This window comes from Neomonachus schauinslandi, chromosome 4, assembly GCF_002201575.2.
Source record: "Neomonachus schauinslandi chromosome 4, ASM220157v2, whole genome shotgun sequence".
Lineage (NCBI taxonomy): Eukaryota > Metazoa > Chordata > Mammalia > Carnivora > Phocidae > Neomonachus > Neomonachus schauinslandi.
In genome coordinates, this window is record NC_058406.1 from 91,045,749 (window position 1) to 91,068,911 (window position 23,163).

At 57.7% G+C, this 23,163-nt stretch overlaps 1 protein-coding gene across 1 annotated transcript; it reads right to left on the reverse strand.

The window, feature by feature from the left end:
• Positions 1 to 5,727: 5,727 nt before the first annotated feature.
• ALX3 (ALX homeobox 3) lies at positions 5,728 to 15,365 on the reverse strand. The gene is made up of 4 exons (XM_021690227.1): positions 15,089 to 15,365; positions 9,368 to 9,684; positions 6,472 to 6,600; positions 5,728 to 6,083 (listed from the first exon to the last, which is right to left on the reverse strand). The coding sequence occupies exons 1-4, from the start codon at positions 15,363 to 15,365 to the stop codon at positions 5,775 to 5,777; spliced, it is 1,032 nt and encodes a 343-aa protein (XP_021545902.1). The 3' UTR covers positions 5,728 to 5,774.
• Positions 15,366 to 23,163: the final 7,798 nt, after the last annotated feature.

Consider the following 23,163-nt stretch of genomic DNA (forward strand, 5'->3'; position numbering starts at 1 on the left):
AGCCCAGCTCCAGGGTTCCGGGCTGCTGGGGTGACAAGTTGTCCTGTACCCCTGGGTTTGATGTAATTGCAGTAGAAGCCCCAGGCATCTCTGGATCACACTCCGGAGTTGGCCCCCACCAAACCAATTTCAGTGCTAGTGAGGGAGGGGCTGGGTCAGAGAGGGGGGTTGGCTGCTATAGGCCTAGCAAGGGTAGGTGGTTGGGACTAAGAGGAAACCTCTGTGCCCAGAGCCTGGGGCAGCGGTCAGCTTCAGGTGGGAAGGAGTGTGTTGGGGGAGCCCACGTTGCTGGGGAAGAGGCAAGGAAACTCTTTGTGGTAGGTGTCAGTTTGAGGTCTCGTGGATCCTGCACCTGGCCCTCAGATCCCTGGACACATCTGCTTTCACCTACTTCCATCTTGGAGGCGCTGTTTCTGATGCAGGTGATATGATAGGACTGTTCTCTTTTCAGAATTACTTGAAGGTCCCTTATCTTACCTGTAGGCCATGTGTATGAGGTCTTAAGGCTCTGAGGGGTCTTGGCTTACAAAGGAAATGTACTCTGGGGAAAATCTCCCTTTTGTTGGTTCAGTGCCTGCCTGGCCTGGGTCTTGGCTGAGCCTCAGTGTAGGCCCCAAGCTGGGCTTCCAGGATAAGTCTGTATGATTTGGAGCAGCAGGGACAAAGCCAGCACTGTCCTTTTTCTGTAAGTCACACAGCCTCTTGAGGTGGGAAGTCCCTGTGACTGACTGACTTTTTGCCCCTCAGTAACTTGCACCAGACAAGGGAATCTGACACGATTTGTGTGTGCGTGTTGGGTTTTCTACTGTTCCTTGCCAGGACCGATAGGAAGTATGTATCATGAGATTTTAGTTTGGGTAAGATAGATTTTCACATTCATACTCCACCAGGCAGCCTGGCTCATTGAACCAGCTTGTCTGAAGTTTTGCTTCCTTCCCCTTTTCTGAAGCTTCACTTAATCAGAGGTGCAATTTTTTCCTCTTGGTTTGCAAAGGTCTGTAAATGCCTGTATATCTAGTTTATATTTCAGTTTGTACAAAAAAGAACACAGATTATCAAAGCTGCAAGGGCCATGAAGCCTGAGTGGGCGGGTGAATCCCTGCATCTGTAGGCCCAGGGCTGGCCCAGGAGAGGAAGCGCCTTTTCCCAGCCACAGAGTGTGCTAAAGGTAAAGTGGCCACCCCATCTCTGTGGTTTTCTTTCTCATCTGGGTCCCGAGATGGGCAGGGTACATGAAGGCCCTTTGTAAATAGTTGAGTTACACAAAATGTTGGTTATTGCTAACCAGGCTCAAGGTCCAGGGCTCCTTCCATCCACTGAGGGATGGGTTACCTTGTGGCCGTATCATCTGAGGGAACTGGCAATCAAAAGCGTTACCACTTACTGGGTGTCACATAGTTACCAGGCCCAGTACTGATGCTTCTTGAAAGTTCATTTTCCACACAGGAGCCAGCCAGTAGTGCCAGCTAGTGCTGTGATGTTATTGTTTATAATAACCCTGAAAGGTACCAGCGTTGCAGGGCCTGTTCTGCGCATGAGAAGTGGGCACAGAAAGGGTAAAGAACTTGCCCAAGGTCACGAAATAATGAGAGCCAGAGCCTGGATACAACCAAGGTCTCTGCAAAGTGTATGTCCCATGGCCCCCCTGCCCCAACACACACACACCCTTTCTCTAATGAATCATTTTGATTCCCTGGCACTTAACACCAGTGCATTCATTTGCTCTTTTATTCCCTTCAGTCAGTACTTAATATTTGCTCAAGCATGGTCCTTGGCAAGGAGATTGTTGGCAAATGTCCGCTAGGCCTTGCCCTGGCTTCTAATGTGCCCCAAATGTGCCCTCGTCCAGGTGGTTTGGGGGCTGTCGCTGCCACCCTCCCTTTCAGCCTGAGCCTGGGCGTCTTGCTCTCCTGGGTCCCAGAGGACTCGCGTGTGGCTGCCCCACCGTTCCTGTTAGGCTTCTGTGCCGGGAGGCTGGCTTCCTGTCCTCTCATGAACCGAGGCGGGGAAGTAGTACTTGTACCATTCATTTGTCACTCAGCACGGTCAGCCTCGGGCTGCAGGCTCGCATGTACTCACTGAAGGACCTTGAGCTCATCAAGCTCGACGCCTCAGTTGGCTTATCTGTAAAAACTGGTTTAATAACAGCAAGGTGGTCATGAGGGCTGAATAAGATAGTGGATAATGGCTCTACGGACCTGGCTGAGGAGGGACAGCACGGCTTGTAAGTGACAGCTATTCGTAGTCCTGCTAAGGGCCCTTCCAACTCTAGCCCACTCTGGATTTGCTTCCACTTCCTGAATCCCCTGGAAAAGAGACCACCCCCGCCTTCAAGGGCCAGAACAATGTCTTAGGGCTCCTCCTGTGCCTCCTCCTGAGCCTATAGAAGGCTTTCAAAAGTCAGCCATTCACCCAGCCACCCTGCTGTCCTACCCTGAAGGCCTCTTCTCTGGGCCAGGCCTCGTTCCAGAAGCCCTGGGCGTCCAGATGAACAGAACACCACACTCTCACTTTCCTTGTCAATTGATAGACAGGTGGCTACAAGAGCAAGCGAGAGCAGTAACGTGGTGGGCACCGAGACAGACAGCCGCGGGGCCACCTGGGCTCTACTGGCCCCAGCCAGTGCCCTGGAGAAGAGACTGGGCGGGGGAGGCTGCCGTGGGTGAGGGGCGAGCGCGGGGGCTCTGAGAGCATTGCCCCTGGGGCGAATGGCGAGGATGCGCCTGGGGCAGAGGCTGGGCCTGATACAGGGAATGCCCGGCTCCTGGCGAGGTGGGGCCGGCTCAGTTCCTGTCTGGGGCTGCAGAGGGTCTGCACTTCAGGGCTGTAATTCAGGTTGATGTGTAAATGCCTGGGGGGAGGTGGGGAAGGAAGATTGAATGCCTCTCATGAGAAGCATTTCCTCACACCGGACTGAGCCCAGAAGCCTGGACTGAAGGGCCCGTTAGCGAGGGCTCTCCACTCTGGGCCTGGGGTCTGTGCCCCTGCCAGCACCGAGATTTAGGGCTTCTCTGGGTGGCCCTCACTGGGGCAGAGCGGGGCCTTAGCAAAAGGACATTGAGCCTAGCAACTCTCTTAAATTTGGGATTTCACGTGGGGCCACTTCCCCTTTCCTTTTCCAGAAGGGGATGAGCATAGCTCCCAGCCTGGCCTGGGACCTAGGTTGAGAGCTGAAGTTACCTCTGGAGTGAGGCTGGGGGCAGGGGCATCTGAAGACCTGGGGGCTGAGTCTTAGGGGTGAGATACCTAGAGTATGGAGGAGGAGGGGAGGATGGGAGGATGGGAGGATGGCTAATGGGAAGCAGGTGGAAGGGCTGCCTGTGTCCCAGCCGAGGGACAGGCTGGCTGGGATGGCGCAGTCAGTGGGAGAAGCCATCAGCTCACAGATAATCCCAGGGAACAGGCTCCGGGATGCCCATTCATATTCATTATGTGTGAAGTGGGCGGTTGTAAAGTTAGCTTTCTCTTCATTTAGCTGTCACTGGACAGAGAAATATGAGCTGTGGGCAGATGCCCCTGGATGGGAGCCAGTAGCTGGTCTCTGGCCTCCCCGTGCCCTCCTCCACCAGGGCCTCCCTCCCGCATGGTTCGCTCCCAGCCTCCGCCTGCCTCCACTCCTGCTGCGTGGATCTCTCTCTCGGCTTTACTGCCTTCTCTCATCCCTCTCTTCCCCGCTTCTGCTTCCTTTGCTTTCACAGATCCTTTCCTCCCCGTGCACCGCCCCCCCCCCACCCCCCCACTGAGCTGTGTGAGAGAGGGAATTGTTTTTTCTTGACCATTGTTCTATCTCTGGCACCCAGCACAATGCTTGGCACAGAGTGGGCACTCAATAAATATTTGTAGAACAAACTAATCTTTCTGCATCTCTCTGACTTTGTGACACAGAACTCCAAAATCTTGCTGACCACTCCTTGGGTGAAGAACCTTCTAGTGCACTGGTCTTAGCCCTGAGTTAGAAGTGTGGGTTTGAGGCCCAGTCATTATTGACCAGCTGTGTGAAGGGGGTTGTGCTCCTCGGAGGTGCTGGGGCTGCTTCTCCCTATTGCTCCCACTCTTCCCTTCCTGATGCACACAGGGCTCTCGCGTGGACCTCAGACCCACCAGCATCAGTACTGAGAGGAGAGAAATCGCCAGCAGCCAGGCCCTCGAATGAAGGGAAGGGAAGGAAGACACTGGTTTCTTTTGAGGGGAGCTTGAGCCTGGTCACACTGTCTTAGAGGAAAATCTGATCTGATGGGGCACTTGCTCCCTCTGGGAATGAGCGCAGCACTGGTGTCTTTGTGTGCTCGGGTTTCTCTGTGCCTGGAAGAGGCTCCTAGCTGAGGCTGAGCTCTGAGCAATGTGGTTGTGTTTACTGGGAGGGTGGGAGGGCCAGGCCTGCTTTCTTCCTGCCTTCTAGGCTGCGGAGATAAGGCAGAAAGTGGGGATGAAGGGTAGAATGGCTAATACTCTGAAACCACAAGAAAGAGTCCTGGCTTTCGTCTCTGCCCCACAGCTCAGACATGCCCCTGGGGCATCTGGGAGAAGGGGGTTGCCCCACCCCCACGGTTCTGGCCCAGGGGAGCTCAGAGCCCTCAGTGGACTCCCCCATCTTTCATTCCAGCCCCCCTTCCACTGCCAGTTCAGCCACAAGTTTATCTCTGCCTTCCCACCCCAGCTCCCCATTTTCCCTTCCACATGGGCCCAGCAGCCCTCGACTCGATCCTAGGCAGGTGAAAGGGCCAGGCATGGCATCTATCGGCCTTGGGGGCCCTGCTGCAGGCCCACCTTCCTCTAGCCCCCAGGATCCCCGCTGGCCCCTTAGGAGGGCCTGCCCAGCCTGAACCCTGGGCACAGACCAGCTAACCCATTGTCAAACCCTGAGGATACACAATCACCTGGTCTAAAAAATACTGCCATCTTTATTATTATGCTGGGCAGCACACTTTCTTTTTTTTTTTACAAAAGTGGGGTTTGAGATCTCAGGGGCTTAGAATCTGTGGAAGTCTGTTTTATTCTTACCAACATCTAATGAGTAAACCAGGGGAGCTTACAGTTTCTATGGCATAGCTCTGGCCTGAGCCCACAGAAGAGAATCCAAATATTTGGTGGTTTCTGGTGGACTTTCTGCCCCCTTGGAGGGGGTGAGGACTCCATGGCATGTTGGGGGGGCGGGCACAGGGCAGGAGTAAGGGGTGGCTGGAGCTGGGCCTCCCAGCACCTTTTCTGGCACCTTTTCCCCAGTGGCCTTCAGGCCCCTGTGAACTCCGGACGCCGAGTGCTCGCCCCCTGGTGGTGCGAGGAGGGAGTCAGGCTGGCCCTAGATGCTCATGCTGCAACACTGGTTTCCCCTTAGTCACAAAGAGCTTCTCCTGGTTCAGCCTGTGTCATCCTCTTGTTTTCCTGGGTTCCCTGAATGAGGAACCAGTTCAGCCATTTCAGCTGGAGGGATGACACTTAAACTTGGACAAAGTCTGCAGAAGCAGGGCAGTGTCTTCCTCCCTCCAGCCCAGAGTTGGATGAAGGGACCCAGTGTGTGGTAGGAAGAGTCCTACCTGCTTTGCAGCCCCCTTTGTCCTGGGCAGCCCCACCTTATTTTAAGAGGAAAAAAAAAACTCTAGCTTGTTCCCTGCGGGAGGCTGAGGATCCCAGCTGCTCTGCCTGGGCCTCCGGGAACCGACTGGGGCTTGGAGGCAGAGGTGTGCCCTCTCTGGCATCCAGGCTGGGGTGGGGTGGGAGCAGCTGGGAACAGAAGAGGGGGGTGGGCAGCTTAGTCTGCATGTCCACGCAACCGATCACGTGGTCCAGTTCAGTAGGCTGGGTGGCTCCTTGGACTTCACCCTGAGCGAGATGAGGCTTGGAGACTTATAGTCGCCATCTGGGGTAGGCTCAAAGCTGTGGCCCCCCAGGGCAGGGGAGAAGCCATGGATGGAGTAGATGCCAGGGTGGGCTCCAGGGGAGGCTGGCACCCCCATGAAGCCAGCCACATTCCCATGAGAGTGGGAGTATGGAGACATGCACGGGGAGGGCATGCCCTCTGGAGACACGAGGCAGGGGCCGGGGGGGCTCCCGGACCCTGGACTGGGCCACAGGGAGTTCTGCAGCTGAAAAGAGACACAGAAAAGAAGGCCCATGAATCAATAGCCCAGGGGCTGCCTCCCTTACCTGGGGGTTCTGTCTTTGCCCTTAGGGCTCTGGAAACTTAGCAGGAAACCTCCATTTGGCCCAGGTCTAGAATCTGCTCCCGCCGACCCCCGACACTTGAAATGGCGTCTCCAGAGCCCCCTGCCACTGCACCTCCAAATGCGGTTTGCTTCAGTACCAGCTGTTCGGCATGCCTCATTCACGAGACAGGAGGAGCCTCACTTTGCAGAGGAGAAGTGATTTACCCATGGTCCCGCAGAGTCCTAACGCTGCTTCAGGTCTCCCTGGGGCCCACGCTACCCTGGGGGATGTGGCCAGGCCCTGACGCAGGGCCAGCTGGGGTCTCACCTGCAGGTGGCTGTCTGCTCGGGGCAGCACAGAGATGTCATAGGCAGATGTGAAGGGGTTCCGCCCCTCCTGGATCTTCCCATAGCGCTCGCGCTTCCGCCACTTCGCTCTGCGGTTCTGGAACCAGACCTGGGGAACGAGGGGAGAGGCTGAGGGAGTGACAAAGCGGCCCTGAGGAATAGAGCCCCCTGGGGAGAGAGTGGGTGGAGGTGTCCTGCAGGATGGGGAGCTGGCTCTGGCTGGAGGAGCTTGAGCTGCAGCAGCCTGTAAATCCCTATTCTCCGGGCCAGGGGAACCGGGGGGCGGGGGGGGCTTCTTGGTCCCTTGGGCCACCCCTCACCCCCCAGTCACCAGGCTGAGTCACTCTCTTGGTTCTCCAGCCCACCTGTCCACTAAGGGTGTCATGGGATCTGTGGCCGCAGAGGCTCTGGGCACTGGCTAGGTGTACCAGGGCACAGACCTCTAGCCCCCCTGCCTCATCTCCGCTCCCGGGCTCCCTGCCTCCCAGCCTCAGGTCAGAGCCCAGCTCCTTAAGAAGGCCCCTGGGCACTGAGGCCTGCCCTTCTCCACAGCCTCACCCCCAGCCAGGCAGTATGGCTTGATTCTTCCTACTTGCCTCTCAAGCCAACTTGCCTCTGAACACATCCGCTACCTTGTGACTCCCTGCCTCGCCTCAGCCTTCCCCTGCCTCGACTTACCGCCTCACCCTGACACACACGCATATGTTGCCGCTGGCCTGGGTGATGCGCTGGCATCTCTCTCGTACTCACCACACCCTATTACCATTGTCCCTTTTGTAATCTGTGTCTCCCACTCACTTGGGAGCTCCCGGCAGGTGAGGGTGGCCTCCCTGTGTCGTGCGCATCTGTGTACCTATCTGCGCCGAATCTGTCACTTGGCGGAGGCCCTGCGGCTGTTACATTTATGGTACCAGTGCATGTGTTTTGTATTTCTGTCATTTAATAAACATTTCTGTGTCAGGCTCTGGGCTAGATGTTGGCAATATCAAAACCAAACCAAACCAAACCATCCCCTTGTTTCCAGGGATCTAGCTGGGAGCCATGACAAAAGAAGTTGTGTGTGTGTGTGTGAAAGGAACCCCACCTCGGCCCCTCACACACGCCCCCATGGTGGCCATTCCTACCGCTCAGACAGGTGAAGCCACGACAGTTAAGGAGCTTGGCAGACCCCGAGCCCCCTAAGCCCCAGATGCAGAGATCCCAGAGCAGCCCTGGGGCAAGGTCAGGGACGGACCATCCCACCTGCCCAGCTGCTGGGCCTTTCCTTCTCTATCCTCCCTCCCCCTCGGGTAGATGAAGGAGTCTGGACTGCTTCACCGGGCATTCCTCCCCGTCATCCCTGGTTGTCTCTGCAGCGCCCACTGTAGACTTCCGCCTGCACTTGGGCCTTGCCCTCTGCACTGTTCTGTGTGGTGGCTTACTGCTCTCCATGGGGTAGGGCCTGCGGGTGGCTGTCACATTCCTGTCAGAGAAAAGAGCCTTGTGGCCACCCCTGCACCCCTTCGGCGTTGAAAAGGCCTGGGAGAGGAGTGGGGGGCTGTGCTCCGCCTCTCCAAGGCAGTTCCATGGCCACGACTATCCAGAGGCTCGCAGAGGGTCCGGAGACTTGATGTTCCGGACTTCCGTGGCTCATGGACTCTGGGACTGTTGTGAATGCTCGGTCTCTTACCCTGCTGGCCCAGGTCCTGGGGCGCCCTGGGAGGACAGTCCTAGAAGTGTGTTTTGGGTGCTGCCTGGGAGGAAAATGAAAGCAGGAGGACCCAGAAGAGAAGGGGAAACAGCCTAAGCCCCTCTGGTCCTACGCTGAATCCAGCTGTAGGGCTTTCTCTGCTAGAAGGCAGCTGGCCTCTTCGTGGACTGGCCTGCCAGGCCCCATATTCGGCCAGAGGGAGGCCCCATACAGGGTGTGCTATGTATGAGCTCTGTCCCTATTAGGTCTCCTCTGTGGTGGGAAAGAGAATCTCCTCTGTCTAGAAGTCACCTCCTCACCTGTCCTGAGAAGCCCAAATCCCACCCCTCTCCCAGTGCCTCCTACTTGGCCTCAGGGAGCCTGTTGTGCCTCATGCCAGTTCAAAGTCAAAGCAAGGCAAACAACCACCATCTTCCTCTTGGGCCAGGCTTTTACTGAAGCCTCCTTCCCCATCCCCACCCTCCGCTTGCCACCTTCATGTTCTTTCTCACTTCCGACATGTCTTGGACGTGGACTTCCCTTTTCCCTTTCCCCCGTTCTCAGCATCCCTCCGTCCCTTCACCCCCAACCCCTACCTGAAGCTGGCCACAGCCTACCCAGGAAGCCCTGCGGCCTGATCTCTGCTGGGGAGAGTTGGTTGGGTTGGGAAGGGCCCCTGGCCAGGCTCTCCCGGCTGGGGTCTGGGAGCTGGCGGGCCTGACAGTCGCTGGCTCGGGATGGCTTTGAGCATCACTGGGTCTCAGACCGTCTCTCCCCCCCCCCCCCCCGCAGTGGGGACCCTCCTGTTCTGGGCAGCTACCTCGGGAGTAGCCCGATGTGTTCAGCATTTCACTGCTTCCGAAAGGCTGTCACATCTGTGATCCTCAAAGACCATCCTAGGTAGGAAAAGCGAGACTGAGAGATCCAAGGACATGCCCCAAGTCACCTGGTCAGCTAGAAGTGGCAGAGCAAGGACTCTCAGACAGGTAGGTCTTTGGACTCCCAGAGGCCACCACCCCCATGAGGCACTTGGGCTGCAGGCCCGTGGTGGCAGCGGAGCTGGGCATGGAGGGGAGCCGAGGGCAGGCACCTGGGAAAGGCGGCTGTCCGTGGCACCAGCACCCACCTCTCCCGGCCCTTCCATGGCCTGGCCCGTGGTCAGGGTGGGAGAGGCAGCCAGAGAGGCCCACGCCCGGGGTGCCCTCACCTGTACCCGGGCCTCGGTGAGGTCCGTTCGCAGAGCCAGCTGCTCCCGGGCATACACATCAGGGTAGTGGGTTTTCTGGAAGACTCTCTCCAGCTCTTCCAGCTGGAACGTGCTGAAGGTCGTGCGGTTACGGCGCTTCTTGCTCTTGTTCTTGGCCAACTCCATGGAATCAGGCAGTCCCGGGGACAGTGGGACACGCAGGCTGGCCAGACAAGGGCCTGGGGAGTCTTGCAAGTTAGAGGGCCCGTCTCTGGGCCCCCCTCGGCAGTCCAAGGGCAGCTGGGGGAAGCTGGCAGCTTTGGAGGCCTTCTCCTCGGCTGCAATGGAAAACACAAAAAGGAGGATGGAAACCGAACCAGGGGGTTTTGTGGGTGGACTGGGGGAGGGGGCAGGACGTTTGACGCTTCAGTCCCCGCCTCCCCCTTCCTTTCTCTTCCCTCGTCCCAGCAGCCACCCTCCATGGGAGCCTGGCATTCGGAGGCCTGCTTGCTGAGCCTCCAGCTGGGGAGGGGGCCCTGGGGAACCATGTGCTCTGTGGTCTGGGCGGATCTGCTGGGGCCAGACGAGGGTTCATTTCGGGGAAGCGCTTTGTGGTGGTGCGTCCCACAGGGTGTGGGGGTGCCAGGGTTGGCGCCATGGCAGGGCCTGGGCGGAGGCGGGAGGAGGGGGTGAGCAGGGGGTGGTGGACGTCTCCCGCCCCTGCCAGGAAGTGCCTCCTTGGCCCTGGCTGTTGGCGGTGGGGGGAGGGAACGTGGTTCCCAGGTCCTCATGCCCCTGCCTCTGGTCCCAGGTCCAGGCAGGGGACAGACAGGGACACTCAGATCCCCTTTGGCTTGTCTGGCTGTGCCTCATTCTTTGGACCCCAAATCTCAGGGCAATGTCAAATCCCCCAGCCCTGGGGCGTGAAGGGCAAGATGGGGCAAAGAAGCGTCCAAAAAAAGATTGTCTCATTCCTCCGAAAATTGTGATGTTTGGGCCCAAGACTTGAGCTCCAGCATTAGAGAGCAGAAGGTCGGCTATCTGCAGAGGAGAGTCAGGGCTTGGGGGACCAGTGTCGAAAGAGGACCCAGCTCCCAACCCCATCACTCTGGCCATGGACTGCCCCCTCCCTCCTCGGCAGTTTCCAATGGCCCCCCCACTGCCCATGATGAGCAAGCAAGGAGGGAGGACCTGACTGCAGCTGGGCACAGTTCCCAGCAGCCCCACTCTGACACGCTAACCCTCACTCGGCAGGCTTGGGGGAGCCCTGCCACAACCCGGTCATGGTGAAAAATAGGTCACCCCGATTGCTCCGCCCTCTCCTCTGGCGAGGCCCCCAGCGGCACTGCCATGAAATCTCCAAGAGTCCACTGGGACAGCAGGAGCCCTGCCACAAAGACACCCCACTGACTCATGCAGCCTGGCCCTTGCCCTGGCCCATCCCCAGCAGGGGCCTAGGCCCCTGGAGGCCCAGCAGGCTGGCACCAGGAGGCTGTTTCCTCCTTGGGACTCGGTGTCAGGATCACAGCTATCATCAGGGAAGCATGGGACCAGGGAGATGGGATTCTCGGGCTCTGGCTCTGAAGAGTCCCTGTCTGCATTATGGAGGACAAGTCGGGCAAGGTCCCCCCCAGCTGGAAGGTGGTCAGGGACCTCCCAGGACCACCCAGGCTGTGCAGGAAGCTCCACGGCCTGGCAGAGTCAGGGGACCTGCCCTCGGGCACCAAGCTCACAGCTCGGGCGGAGCATCGAGGAGAAAGTGCGCCAGCCACTGACTTCCATTCTTGGCCCACGTGTTTTGGTTCTAGAGGTAGTTCCATGGGCAGCAGCTTAGGGAGAAGGACTCATGGAAGCTGAGCCAAATAACTGAAAATGGTCAGGGGGAGTGGGAGACTGGAAGGGGACTCCCCACATCTAGCAGGTTTGAGGGGGTGGTCTTGGAGTTCTGGGTTCAAAGGGAGGTCCTCCTGGACTCGAGGCAAAAAAGGGTGAGGGTGGCTCAGGGATGGGGATGAGGGGAGCATTGACATCACTACAGAGGGCCCTCCAAAGTTCTGAGGCTTTGCTCATCTGGCTCTTGGGCCCTCAGTGTCTGTCCAAACAGGATCTGCCCAGAGGAAGTGACTAGCTCTGGGCTCTGAGCGACCAGAGTAAGAGATAAAAGCACAGCAGGACTTTTCGGAATAGCCACCCAGAAAAGGCTGCTGGCCTCCGCTGGCCCCCCTCGCCTGCCCAGTCTACAGCCCTCCCAGGGGACCGGGGTACTTGTCTCCTCCTCATCGCCATGGCCCTGAAACCTCCATCTACCTGAAGGACTCCGGGGAGAAGCCCGCATCCCCCTCTTTGGGGGGACAGGGGCACACCTCCTAGAATGTCTCCGGAAGAGCAAGGCACAGTGGAGAAAAGAGGGGAGGTGGGGTCAGCGAAGGGCAGCAGTCAAGGAAAGGAAGGAAAGGCAGCCCCAGGGCGCCTGGGTGGCTCAGTTGGTTAAGCGACTGCCTTCGGCTCAGGTCATGATCCTGGAGTCCCGGGATCGAGTCCCACATCGGGCTCCCTGCTCGGCGGGGAGTCTGTTTCTCCCTCTGACCCTCCTCCCTCTCATGCTCTCTGTCTCTCATTCTCTCTCACTCAAATAAATAAATAAAATCTTTAAAAAAAAGAAAAAAAAAAAAAAAAAAAGAAAGGCAGCCCCAAGTTTGAGTCTGAGCTTGTAAACAGTAGGGTGCACTGGGAGGCCCCGAGCACTTTCCAGGTGTATGCAGGCTGTGTTTGGGGGTCACTTGCACCCGGTGGGGACACTGGGTGGTTAAGGGGGAGTGTTCGTGGTAGAGATTGGAATCCTGGGGCTCAGCACCAGGGGGTCCACAGCCCGCACAACTGCAGCTCCACAGCAGAGGTCCGGCGGGCCAGAAAGACAGGAGCCAGGACAAAAACCTCTGAGGCGGCCACGGTGCTCGGTCCCTGACCGGCTCCCACGCCCCGCTGCTCGCCCGCACCCTGGGGCCGCCAGAGCCCCCCCCCCCCCCCCCCGCTAGCGGCTCGGGAGCCCTACCGCTCGCTCCGGACGCCAACCGGGAGCCCCACTGCCCTCTCAGCTAGCGTCCACTGAGGCCGCCGGGCCCACCCCCCGGTTTTCGGCCTCCGCGCGGTTTCCCACGCGATGCGCAGAGCTCGCAGAGGCCTGGGCTTTCGCAGCTCCGCAGCTCCGGCTGAAGCCGTCGTGTGCATAAACGCCGTGCGCGGGACCCCAGCGGGGCCTTGGTGCTCTCCCTAGAGTTTCCGGCTTTGGCCTAGACGCCTCAGCCGGCGGGGGGCCGCTGACTTGGAATCCTTCACGAGGTCTGCGGCCGGTCCGGTGAGCGCGGCCTTCGGTGCTCCGCTCTGGGCCTCCGAGGCGACGGGCGCATTCCCAGGTCAGAGAGCCAAGCCGGGGAGCGGACCGGGCAGCCCGCGGCGGAGCGGAGCGGGAAGGACGGGCCCGGCACTTCTCCGGCCCTCTGAGCAGCCGCGCTGCACCGCCAGGACGCGGCCGGGGCCCAGGGCAGGGCTGGGCGCTCTCGGCCAAGGGCGCCGCAAAGAGCGGGAGAAGCGCGCCAGGCTCTCCAGCGCGGGACTGCCCGGCCTCGGCGAGATCGCGCCGCAGATGGGGCGCAGCTGCACGCTCACTGGTTTGAACTGGAAACGCTCGGAGCCCGTCAAGTTAGAAGCAGGGAAATAAGGCGGGTTCCCCCTTTGCCGCCACTTCCCACCTCGTAGACTGCGTGGCCCGAGTCCCCCGGGGCCGTTCCTCCCCAGCAGCCCCGCTCCGCCGCAGGGACGCAAGCGGCCCGCGCCCGCCGAGTTGCGGCCCTGGGCACCCGCGAGGCGAGAGGCGGCCGGCGTCCCAGGCTCCGCTGGCACCCGCTGCTCCTGTTTTTCGTTTGGTCGGTCCTCTGCTCAACTTGAATCGTTAATTTTCCTCTCCCACTTGATTTTGCTGCTTTCTGCTCTGTTAGGATGTCCCTTTTTTCCTTTCATTTTTTTCCCTGCTTCTACTCTTCTTCGTCCTTTCCCTCCTTCTCCATTTACCCGCTTCGTTCGATCGTTTGATCCTGCGCCGCTTTTTTCCTGGTTCTTCTGTTCGTTCTCCGTTTGTTTATTGACGTTCTGCCCTGCTTGCCGACTTTCGTCTACCTCTCCTCGTCTCTCTCCTCCGTTGTTTTGTTCATTTTCCTTTTCCTTCTTTTTGGTGGTTAACACTCTTCGGTTTTACTTTTACGCATTTCGTTGCTGACACCCTCGCCGTCGACGGGTCCCTCCACGCCCCGCCGCTCGTTCTGCCCCAGCGCTCTCCGCAGTGTGCCCCTCCTGGCGGCCCCGCGGTGCGTGCGGATCCCGCGCGCCCAGCAGGACGCGGGCCCGAGGGGTGGGTCCCGCCCGACGCGGCGCGCCCAGCCAGCGCGGGTACCTGTCCCCGGCGGTGCTCATGTGGCTGCGCGGCCGCCGCCGTCTGGCGGGGATCAGAGGAGCCAGGCCAACTGCTTTTCATTAAGTCCCAACTGTGGTTTTTATCAGGAGAGCCTCTTTCAAAGGGCACAGACACGAAGCTCCGCGGACTCGCTCATTTCCTCCGCTGACCCCCACACACCTCCCCGCCCTCCCCGACACATTCCCACCGCCCTGGGCGAAGGCCCGAGCTGCCTGGCCGCTCGGTGGAGGCCGGGGAGGCGCCAGTGGGTGGAGGCGGGTTGGGGCCGATCTCAGAGGATCCAGTCCTGGGCCTAAGGTGCGGGATGTGGCAGCGCAGATGGGGCGGGCGCCCAGACTCCTGCAGGTCAGCCGGTGCAGTGGGCGGCGGCAGGGCTGCGGGCCCGTGTGGCAGGCCCCGGCGTTCAGGCGCGTTCTCCGGAGATGGCGCGGTCCAACTGGCCTTGGCGCATGGGGCACCGGCCCAGTAGCCCGAGGTGCCTAGGGGATACGCCCGCCCGGGGTGCTCTCCACGGCCCCAGCCGAGACGATCCAGTGCGAGGAAGCCAAGACTGCGAGAAGGGCGGCCATCACCGTGCATAACGACGGGGAGGCCAGGTTAGTCTGAGAAATAAGAACACAGTTATTCCGTATTGAGAACGGCCCCGGTACTAGGGTACTGGCCGCGGCCGCGCCGCCGAATGCCTAACGCGCAGGCAGCGCCTTCCCCACGGAGGCTGGGCCTGGGGGGGGGGGGGGCGGAGAAGCCGGCGGAGGCCAGGCCGCAGCCCTCGGCTGAGTCCTGCTGGGCCACTCGATGTCGGGGCCCAAGCTCAGGGCCCCGAACCGGCGCCACACACAAAAGCCGCGCTTCTCTCCCCGCATCGGGACCGAGGGCTCCGCGTGGCGCCCGGGGCCCTGGGCCCGGTCCGGGCTTCTGGGTCAGTGGCAGCTCCAGGCCAACTCCGGCCAAGCATGATTTCTCCTTCCCGCCTCCGGTCGCCTTCGGGCTTCACTGGGCCCGGGGCCGTCGCCGTCGCCGCTCCACCCTCGCGCGACCTCCCGCCTCCCGTTCCCGTCCCGGGAGGCACGGAGGGCTCTGCCTCCCGCGGGGCGAGGGCTTCGCCGGCCTGGGCCAGCGCCGGTGGGGCTTCTGAGGGAGCCGTGGCGAAGGGCTAGAGGGTCTAAAAGTGGAGAGCTGGGCGAGCGGGCGAGGGAAGCAGGGAGGCCCGGGCGGGCCGGGGAAGGGAAGGAGAGCGGGTCGGGGCTGCGCGCTACGCCCGCGCCGCGCGTTACCTTCCGCGGGGCCCTCGTAGAAGTGGCTGCCGTTGAGCGCCGGGCCGGGCCCGAGGTCCTGCAGGTACTTGGCGGGCGGCTTGGCCGGCTCTGGGAGGTAGGGCTCCAAGGGCCCGCAGGCCGGAAAACGGGTCAGGCGGGGGCCGCGGGGCGGCGCGGGGTGCAGGTGAGGCGCGCCGGCGGGGGTCCCCTGGGAGCCGGGTGGCTCGTCCCCCACGGCCGCGTAGGGACCGGGCTCGGGCCCCACGCCGAAAAGCGCGCAGCGCTCGGGGTCCATGCCGGCTCCCGGCGCACAGGCCGCCGGGGCTCCGGGGCTCGCGCTGCCCGTGCGGCCTGTGAGCGCCCGCCAAGGGGGAGGGACCTGGGCGCGGGGGCGCGGAGCCCCCGGGAGCGGCGCGCGCCGCGGGGGGCGGGGGGCAGGGGAGGGGGCCGCGCCTCTGACTTAATGCTGGAACCATCCACGTCACGTGCGGCCCCGCGCGGGTTAACCCCTCGGAGCCCGGGAGCCCCTGATTCACCCCAGGCCGCGTATCAGAGGCGGTTCGAGCAGAGGGAGGAAACCACCTTCTCTCGACGGCAGGGTCCCTTTTGTCTGCCCATCTTGGTGAGTCCCTTGCTCAGAGCAGCACCCTTGGGCCTGACATCCAGCCTGGAGGTTCTCGCCCCTAGAGGCGTGAGGCACGCCCAACAAACACTCTTAGGCCTGGTCTCCCGACATAAGCCTGGGCTAAGGGCGGGGTGGGGGAGGGGCTGGGCTGGGCCTTTACCTAACTCTTGGCTGGGAACTGGAAAAACGTTGCCTCTGCAAAAACACCTCCCTTGCAGATCCCTTGTTCCTCACTGGGACAGGAGTCCTTGGGAAGAGGTGTGTGGGAAGAGGTGTGTGGAAACAGCTCTAATCCGGGAATGGGGGCTGGGAAGTTTGGGCCTGGGCACTATCATTAATTAGCTGTGGGACCTTGAACTGTCACTGGTGTCTTCATCTGACTCTGGAGTCTGGACCAAGGCAATCCTTGGAGCCTTTCTGTGTATTCCTGGTGGGTTTGAGAAGCAGAGGCAGAACCAGAAGGTTCAGGGAGACTTGCAGGGACAGCTCAGGACTGAACAGGGTCGGGCAGAGGCTGTCTTTGGAGCAGGTGGAGGGATACATAGAGGGTTTGAGGTTTGAACAGCAGGTGTGGAGTGAATACCTTTCAAATGATCTGGGAGTGCATGGGGATCCACTGGAGAGAGGCTGGCTGCAGCCCAGACCTCAGGGCTCTGCTGCCCCAGGCCTGCTATTTTGCAGGGAGATGAGGGTAGGGTGGCATCTCCTAGGAGTTGACTCTCCCCAGCCAAAAGGAAGCATAGGACTAGGGAGGTGGCTTGGAATTTCTGAGAAGAGAAACAGCCCCCACCCTAAGATCCGGGAAGAAATTCCTGAGTGCCCTGGGACCCTGCTCCCTTCTGTGGATTGAGGAGTCCCCAAGTCTGGGTTACACTGCTTTTTATTTTCAGTGCCTCCAGAGACTAGTGAGAGGGATGGGGAGTCAAACATCATTTGTATTTCATTTGAATTCTCAATTTTTAAAGGAATCCAAGAGGCCTGGTGTGAACACCTCCCTCTTCCGCTGGGGGCTTAGAGGGGGTTTCTTGGCTGTCCTCAGCCAGAGTTGGGCTGTAAATCAAGGCCAAACAGGAACCAGAAGCCTTGCATCTCACAAGTAGTCATTAAGCCATTATTAAACATACCGTAATTTCTCTGAAGCCTTATTGGTTTAAACACCACATTGGAGGTATTATGGCCATTAGGGCCCCTAATCACAGACTGCAGACTGGGCTAGTGAGGTGGGAGCACCTGGGGCTGGGATTTCCAGCCAAGAGGGAGGTTCAGCTCAGAATTAAGCTTTCCTCTCTGGCCTCATGGTGGGGAGGGGGGGGATCCATTCTCTAGGATCCAGTGGATCGCAGCTCTGGGCAATCAATTTGCAATGATCCCTTTTGCTCATTAGTAAGGTTTTTTTTATAGTTATTGGGCTAAGGCTGTGGATATTGTTGACTCTTCAGGAGGATGTCAATGTCAACTCAGGACGCCGCTTCTGTTCCACAAAGGAATCGGGCAGCTTACTGTGAGAGATGCATGGAGGATGCAGGAAAAACATCACCAACAGTTTAAACAAGGCAGCCGGGCTTAAATGCCAAGTGTTTTGCCTCAGGTGATGTCTTTCTCAGCCTCAGTGTCCTCATCGTAAAAATGGGCTGTGCACGCGGACAAAGGATGTTGGAGAAGCACTTATGTTTTGATGGATGTGATATACTGTGTTAGTTCATGAGATTATTATTACTATTATGGTATCCAGAGATGGCAATTGGCAGAAAGTTCCTGACTCCGGGGACTGAATGGGCTAGAGGCTGGGGCTGATCAGAGAGACCTAGGGACCAACCCATAGCCCTGCCCAAGCCCAGAAGCTCCTCCTGCCATTCCTCACTACTCTCTGACCAGAACCAGTTTCCATGCTGTCAGTTGAACTGAGGCTGGAGAAAACCCCAGCTTACATTCAGATCGGATGGATAGATAGAGTTGCCCTCTGGGTGGCTTTTTTCCCAGGATAACGCGACACAGGGTACGCTTTCCTGTTTCCCTTTTAAACCACTAGTGCAAACTCTTTATCTGTATGGGATATGGGGAGAGTTTGATGGGGCAGAGGTGCGTAGAAAACACACAAATTGGCACTCTTAGGTTGTCCAGGTTTTCCCTTAGGAGAGCTGAGAGATCCCGGAGTACCACAGGGGCCCTCATTTTACAGATAAAAACAATAGCTAATACTTCTTACAGTGTACCAGCCACTATCTAACGTATCCTATAGACAAGCGTTTATTTAATCCTCCCAACTCCACGAAGTAGGCACAACTATTATCCCCACTTTATAGAGAAGAGAGTGAGGCCACAGAAGGGAGCCACTCGTCCACGGTGGACACGGCCACGTCGTGGCAGAACCAGAATTTATGCCCAGATCCGTGGTTCCCTGCCTGACACTGAGCGTCCCTCAGTTCTTCTTCTTCGGCTAACTTGACAAAGCTGAAATCATCCAACGCACGCCCTCGTGTTCCCAGAGGAAGGTTGGGACTTCTCCCTGAAAAGGAAGTTGAGGCCAAAGTGGACTAGGGCCAGAGGTGGTCCAAGGTGGAGCCACACTGCTGCACTCCTGATGGCGGAGTGACAGTTTATTTATTTTATTTTTATTTTTATTTTTTAAAAAGACTTTATTTATTTATTTGACAGAGAGAGACACAGCGAGAGAGGGAACACAAGCAGGGGGAGTGGGAGAGGGAGAAGCAGGCTTCCCGCCGAGCAGGGAGCCCGATGCGGGGCTTGATCCCAGGACCCTGGGATCATGACCTGAGCTGAAGGCAGACGCTTAACGACTGAGCCACCCAGGCGCCCCAAGGAGTGGCAGTTTATTGAGACACGCTGTACCTCATGCTGGGGTGGCTGGGACAGTAGGCGGAGGGTGGTTTCTGCTAAGCTGCGACCAAATGAAACAGAGCGGCGAACACCTGAGAGGTTTCACGACGCACTGACGCAGCCAGATATGGGGCAGAGTCTTAAGAGAATTTGCAAATTCACCGTGTGTGCTGTTTGATAATCACTTGCATCGCAATAGTGTTTGTCACTGCTGTATTATCCATGGAGTAAGTGAGATGAACTGATGCGATGATCCAGATCATTCTAGGTCCTATCATGAAAAACCTTAAACAACAACAACAACTAACTTCCCACCTGCTGAGAAAAACTTTTAAAATAAAAATGGTACTAACTGGGCTGTATCTAGGCAACTGTTTTGCACCAGCCAATTGCTTCATTCATTCATTCATTCATTCATTCATTCATTCATTCACTAGGAGGACCTACTACGTGACAGGCACAGTGTACCAGCACTGAGGTACTAAGCATGCCTCCTGCCTTGGGGGAGCAGACGCTTTGCTGGAGTGGAAATGTCTCCTCCACCATGACAAAATCAGCACTGGGATGTGAATTAGGGTGGACTCTGGTCTCGAGAGCAGAGTTCCTGGCATCTCAGCCTCACCTGTGAGGTTGGTTCTAGAATCAGGGAAGCAGCCCCAACTCCTACTTTCTTTCATTTTTGACTTCCCTCAGCCTACACCACAGGACGGCGAAGGCCCCTCCCTTTTGCCGCAAGGGGTCGGAACAACGGGAAAGATGTCACCTCAGATCTGACATATACAAAACTTTTCCAGCCAGGAAAGACTCAGCTGCTTTTTTTTTTTTTTTTTTCTCGAAGGGAAGAGAGTTGGTATTGCCCTTGTCCTGTTTAGACTCTGAAATCCTAAATTGATCCCTATGAAAATTCTGGGTTTGGGAGCCCAAGGAGATTGTTTCTCATTAGTGACATTCTTCCTGGAAGGTCAGGCTAAGGAATGGTAAATAAACCTTCAGATCCAGTGCTTCCTCCTCACCCATGATATTTAAAAGAAAGAAAGAAGGGGGCGGGGAGCTTTGTGCTGTGGAGACCCAGAATCCTGGGCTGACAATCCAAGCTGCAGTCTGGGCTTTGGGGTGAAATTTCTGAGACATTAGGGAGCTATTTTTTCGCTTCTGTTAATTTGATCTGTTTCCTTGGGACAGCCACTCAACCTGTCCGTACCTCAATTTCTCCCCTGGAAAGCGAGAGGAATGATTTTGTAGTTCAGCTTTGATGGAATGAACAAAACAGTGTTTAGACAGATGTTTCTTGAGCCTGCCTCCACCCTGAACCTATATTTCTCTGCTTACGCTCTCTGCCCACCACCCTGGGGTTGGGCTGGGATGGGGGCAGTGAACAGCGAGGTGGGGCTGTGTCTGGGATGTGTCCCTGAGTGCCTGGTCTGGCCTGATGCCTGTCTTACTGCCTTTGTGTGAAGGTAAACGGGTTCTGAGGCAAATGCCAACGCAGACCAGCAGAAGTCATTTTGTGGGAGAGTTTCTGGTGAACTCATTCTTGGTGTAAAACAGAAGGAGGCAGGTTTGGACTTCTTGGCAATTCTAATACTCTGATCAATTAATGTGGTCCATTCGTTTATTCATCAAACATGTATTGAGTGCCTGCCATGTGCCAGACAGTGGGGCTGCACGGTGAGGACTGAGTCCGAGGACAGAAGCCTTACTCCCAGGGCTTTTCCAGGCTGGCAGGGGAGACACAGGGCAATGGGCACTTAGATCACAGGCTGTGTTGTGCTGGCAGGAAGCACAGGGGCCGTGGTGGCCATGAGATGGGCACCTGTCCCAGCCTTGGGCTGGGGGCAGCTGGTCATGGAACACTTCCAGGTAGGAAGTTGAGCGGGGCTTAACAGGGGAAGGGGGTGTGGAGGGGGCAGGCGAGAGAGCATCCAGAGAGAACAGCCCAGAGGTGGGAAAGAGGAAGCCACGTTTGGGGAACGTGGATTTGTTGAATTGCTGGGGCTGGAGCAGGAAGAGTCCGGGCTGAAGTGGGAGGAAGAGAGACAGAGGCGGAGGAGTCCACCCGAATCAAGATTTCACAGGCATCCATCCGTGCACCATGCACCATGCACCGCATCCGCCAAGCCCAGCTTCATGCACCAGATCTGCAAGTGGGAGATGAGAGGGAGCAAGCCCCAGGGCCCAGAAGTCCCTGACTTTAGGGGGGCACATGACCCATACCTAGCAGGCAGGTAGTAAGAAAGCCTGCAGAGAAGAAGCAGAGAAGAAGCAGAACAACATGTCTAGCTGCTGGGCACCCTGACGTTGGAGAGTTGGTGGAGAGCAGAGGAGCTGTGTGCGGCAGGCTAAGCGTGGCGATCCGTGAGACCCCTCCGTAGCAGAGCTTTGGCTCTTACAGGGAATGCTGGCCGGGGCACCTCTTGAACTCATTTCAGCAGGAAATCCATTGGTTCCAGAGTGTAGATTCCAGATTTGTTGTTTTTACGGGGCTAACAAGTATGTAATTAGCACATCTGGGGCCCTTCAAAGGAAATGCAAACATACACCATTGAACACCCTTAGAGATGTGAGTGGGACCCACCCCAGAGTTCTGGAAGGAGCTTACCACCATGTCACAGAGACGTCCACTCTAGTCCAGGGTCTGCTCCTGTGCTGGAGGAAGAGAGAGAGAGAGAGCCAAGACCGAGTCTGAACTTTATGAGGGACTGGGAGAAAAGCAAATGACAAGGGTCAAAGGGCCTCTGCCTGGCCTCCTCTGGAGTCACCTGGGAAGGAGAGGTAGTGGGCCGGGTAATAATAATGTCCACCGCTCACAGAGAACATATAGTGTGCCAGGCAAACGCCATCTCATCTCGTCTTCACGTTGTTACACAGCTGACGTTAATATTCCCATTTTAACAAATGAAGAAAAGGAGATTGGTCTGTGTGTCAGTTATCTAATACTGTATAGCAAATCACCCCAAAACTTGGTGGGCTTAGAACAACAGTAGTCGGTGACTACGGGTCAGGGATTCAGGAGCAGCTTGACTGAGTGGTCTGTCTTGGGGTGTCCCATGACCCCAAGTCAGATCTGGGCTGGGCTGCAGGGCTTTGAGGCTTGGTGTGGCATGCAGGATGGATTTCCAAGGTGGCTCACTGTCATAGTTGGCAGGTTGGTGTTGGCTGTTGATGGGAGGCCCCAGTTCCTCCCCTTGGGGGGCCTCTCCACCTGGCTGCTTGGATGTCCTCACAGCCTGGCCGCTGGCTTCCCCCACAGCGAACGATCTGAGAGACCCAGGTGCAAGGTGCAGTGTCTTTTATGACCCAGCATTGGAACGCACGCACGCACGCACGATTCGGCCATATTGGATTGGCCACACAGTTCTGATTGGTTCTGATTGATCGTCGGAGAGGATGCCACCAGTGCGGAGCCACTGTGGAGGCTGGCAACGCCAGACTGGCTCAGGAAACTGCCCGGATCACACGGCTGCGGAGTGCGGCTGGGATTCACGCTCGAGCTGCCTGACTCCGTGGGGAGGCTCGAAGGCCACGTGTTGGCTCAGAAAGACTGGCTACATTGAAGAGTTAAGAAGAGGCCCTGAAGGGACAGGATGAGGAGCCCGGCAGGCAAGTGGCAAAGCCCAGTGGGCAGTGAGAGCCCCACTCACTGCCTGTCCTGAGGGAGACTGATATGGAAGTGGGGACAAGGTGTGCCCTATGTGGTCAGCAGCCACAGCACACAGACTCCTAGGGGCTCCCTCAGTACAGCGAGCTGATCTCAGGGCTCCTCCGGGGCTCTTCGTTCATGTGGGTGAAGGAAGGAAGCAGGCGCACCTTTTCCCTGAGCAGGTACTAGAATATCCTATTTGCATTGCTGTCAGCTTAGCAAGGGGAACCCCGGCCTTAGACCTGGAATTGAGCGATCGGGAGCGGGGGGCAGTGTTGAGAGCCCACTCTGAGTTGGGTCTGAACCAGGCACTGTACTTTTAAAAATTGCATATAACCCACCCAGGAGGTAGATGCTGTCATTTCTACTTCCCAGTTGATAATACAGAACTCAGAGAATGAAGTCAGTTGTCCAAGGTGTCATATACTTCCTAAATGGTGGAACCAGGAGGGACCCCCAGGCAGGTGGCCTAATCAGCTTGCGCCATCTCCAGCGGCGCTGTGCTGCCTTGAGTCTTCTCAGACCGACAAGGGCTGCACTTTCCCTCCTGCTGTTCAGTGGATCTGAGCCCTGGGGGGTTTGGGGGGTGGGCAGAGACCATGCTGGGCAGAATCGGGAGATGAGGGGCTAAAAATGCACCCCTACTCCAAATTCTGGGTGGATCCTTCTCACTAGATTTTTTTTTTCTTCTGGGGAGATGAGATTTGGACACATGAACAATTACCCAGGAATTCGAGGATGTTCGCTAAGTGTGAGACTGGGTTGCCCTTGCGGAGGAACAGACATAAGCAGGGAGGCGCGGTGTACTCCGAGTCACTTCCAGGTAGAGAAGAAAACCACTGTGCGGTCGCGAGCATATCAGCACCCATCGCTGGACTCCCAGCTGCACAGCCCTGGGGACCAAAGCAAAGGGCCATTCCCCCGTGCAGAGAGTCCCTGGAGATTTCTGGGCTGCAGCCTGAGAAAATATGAAGGATCCAGACAGATGGA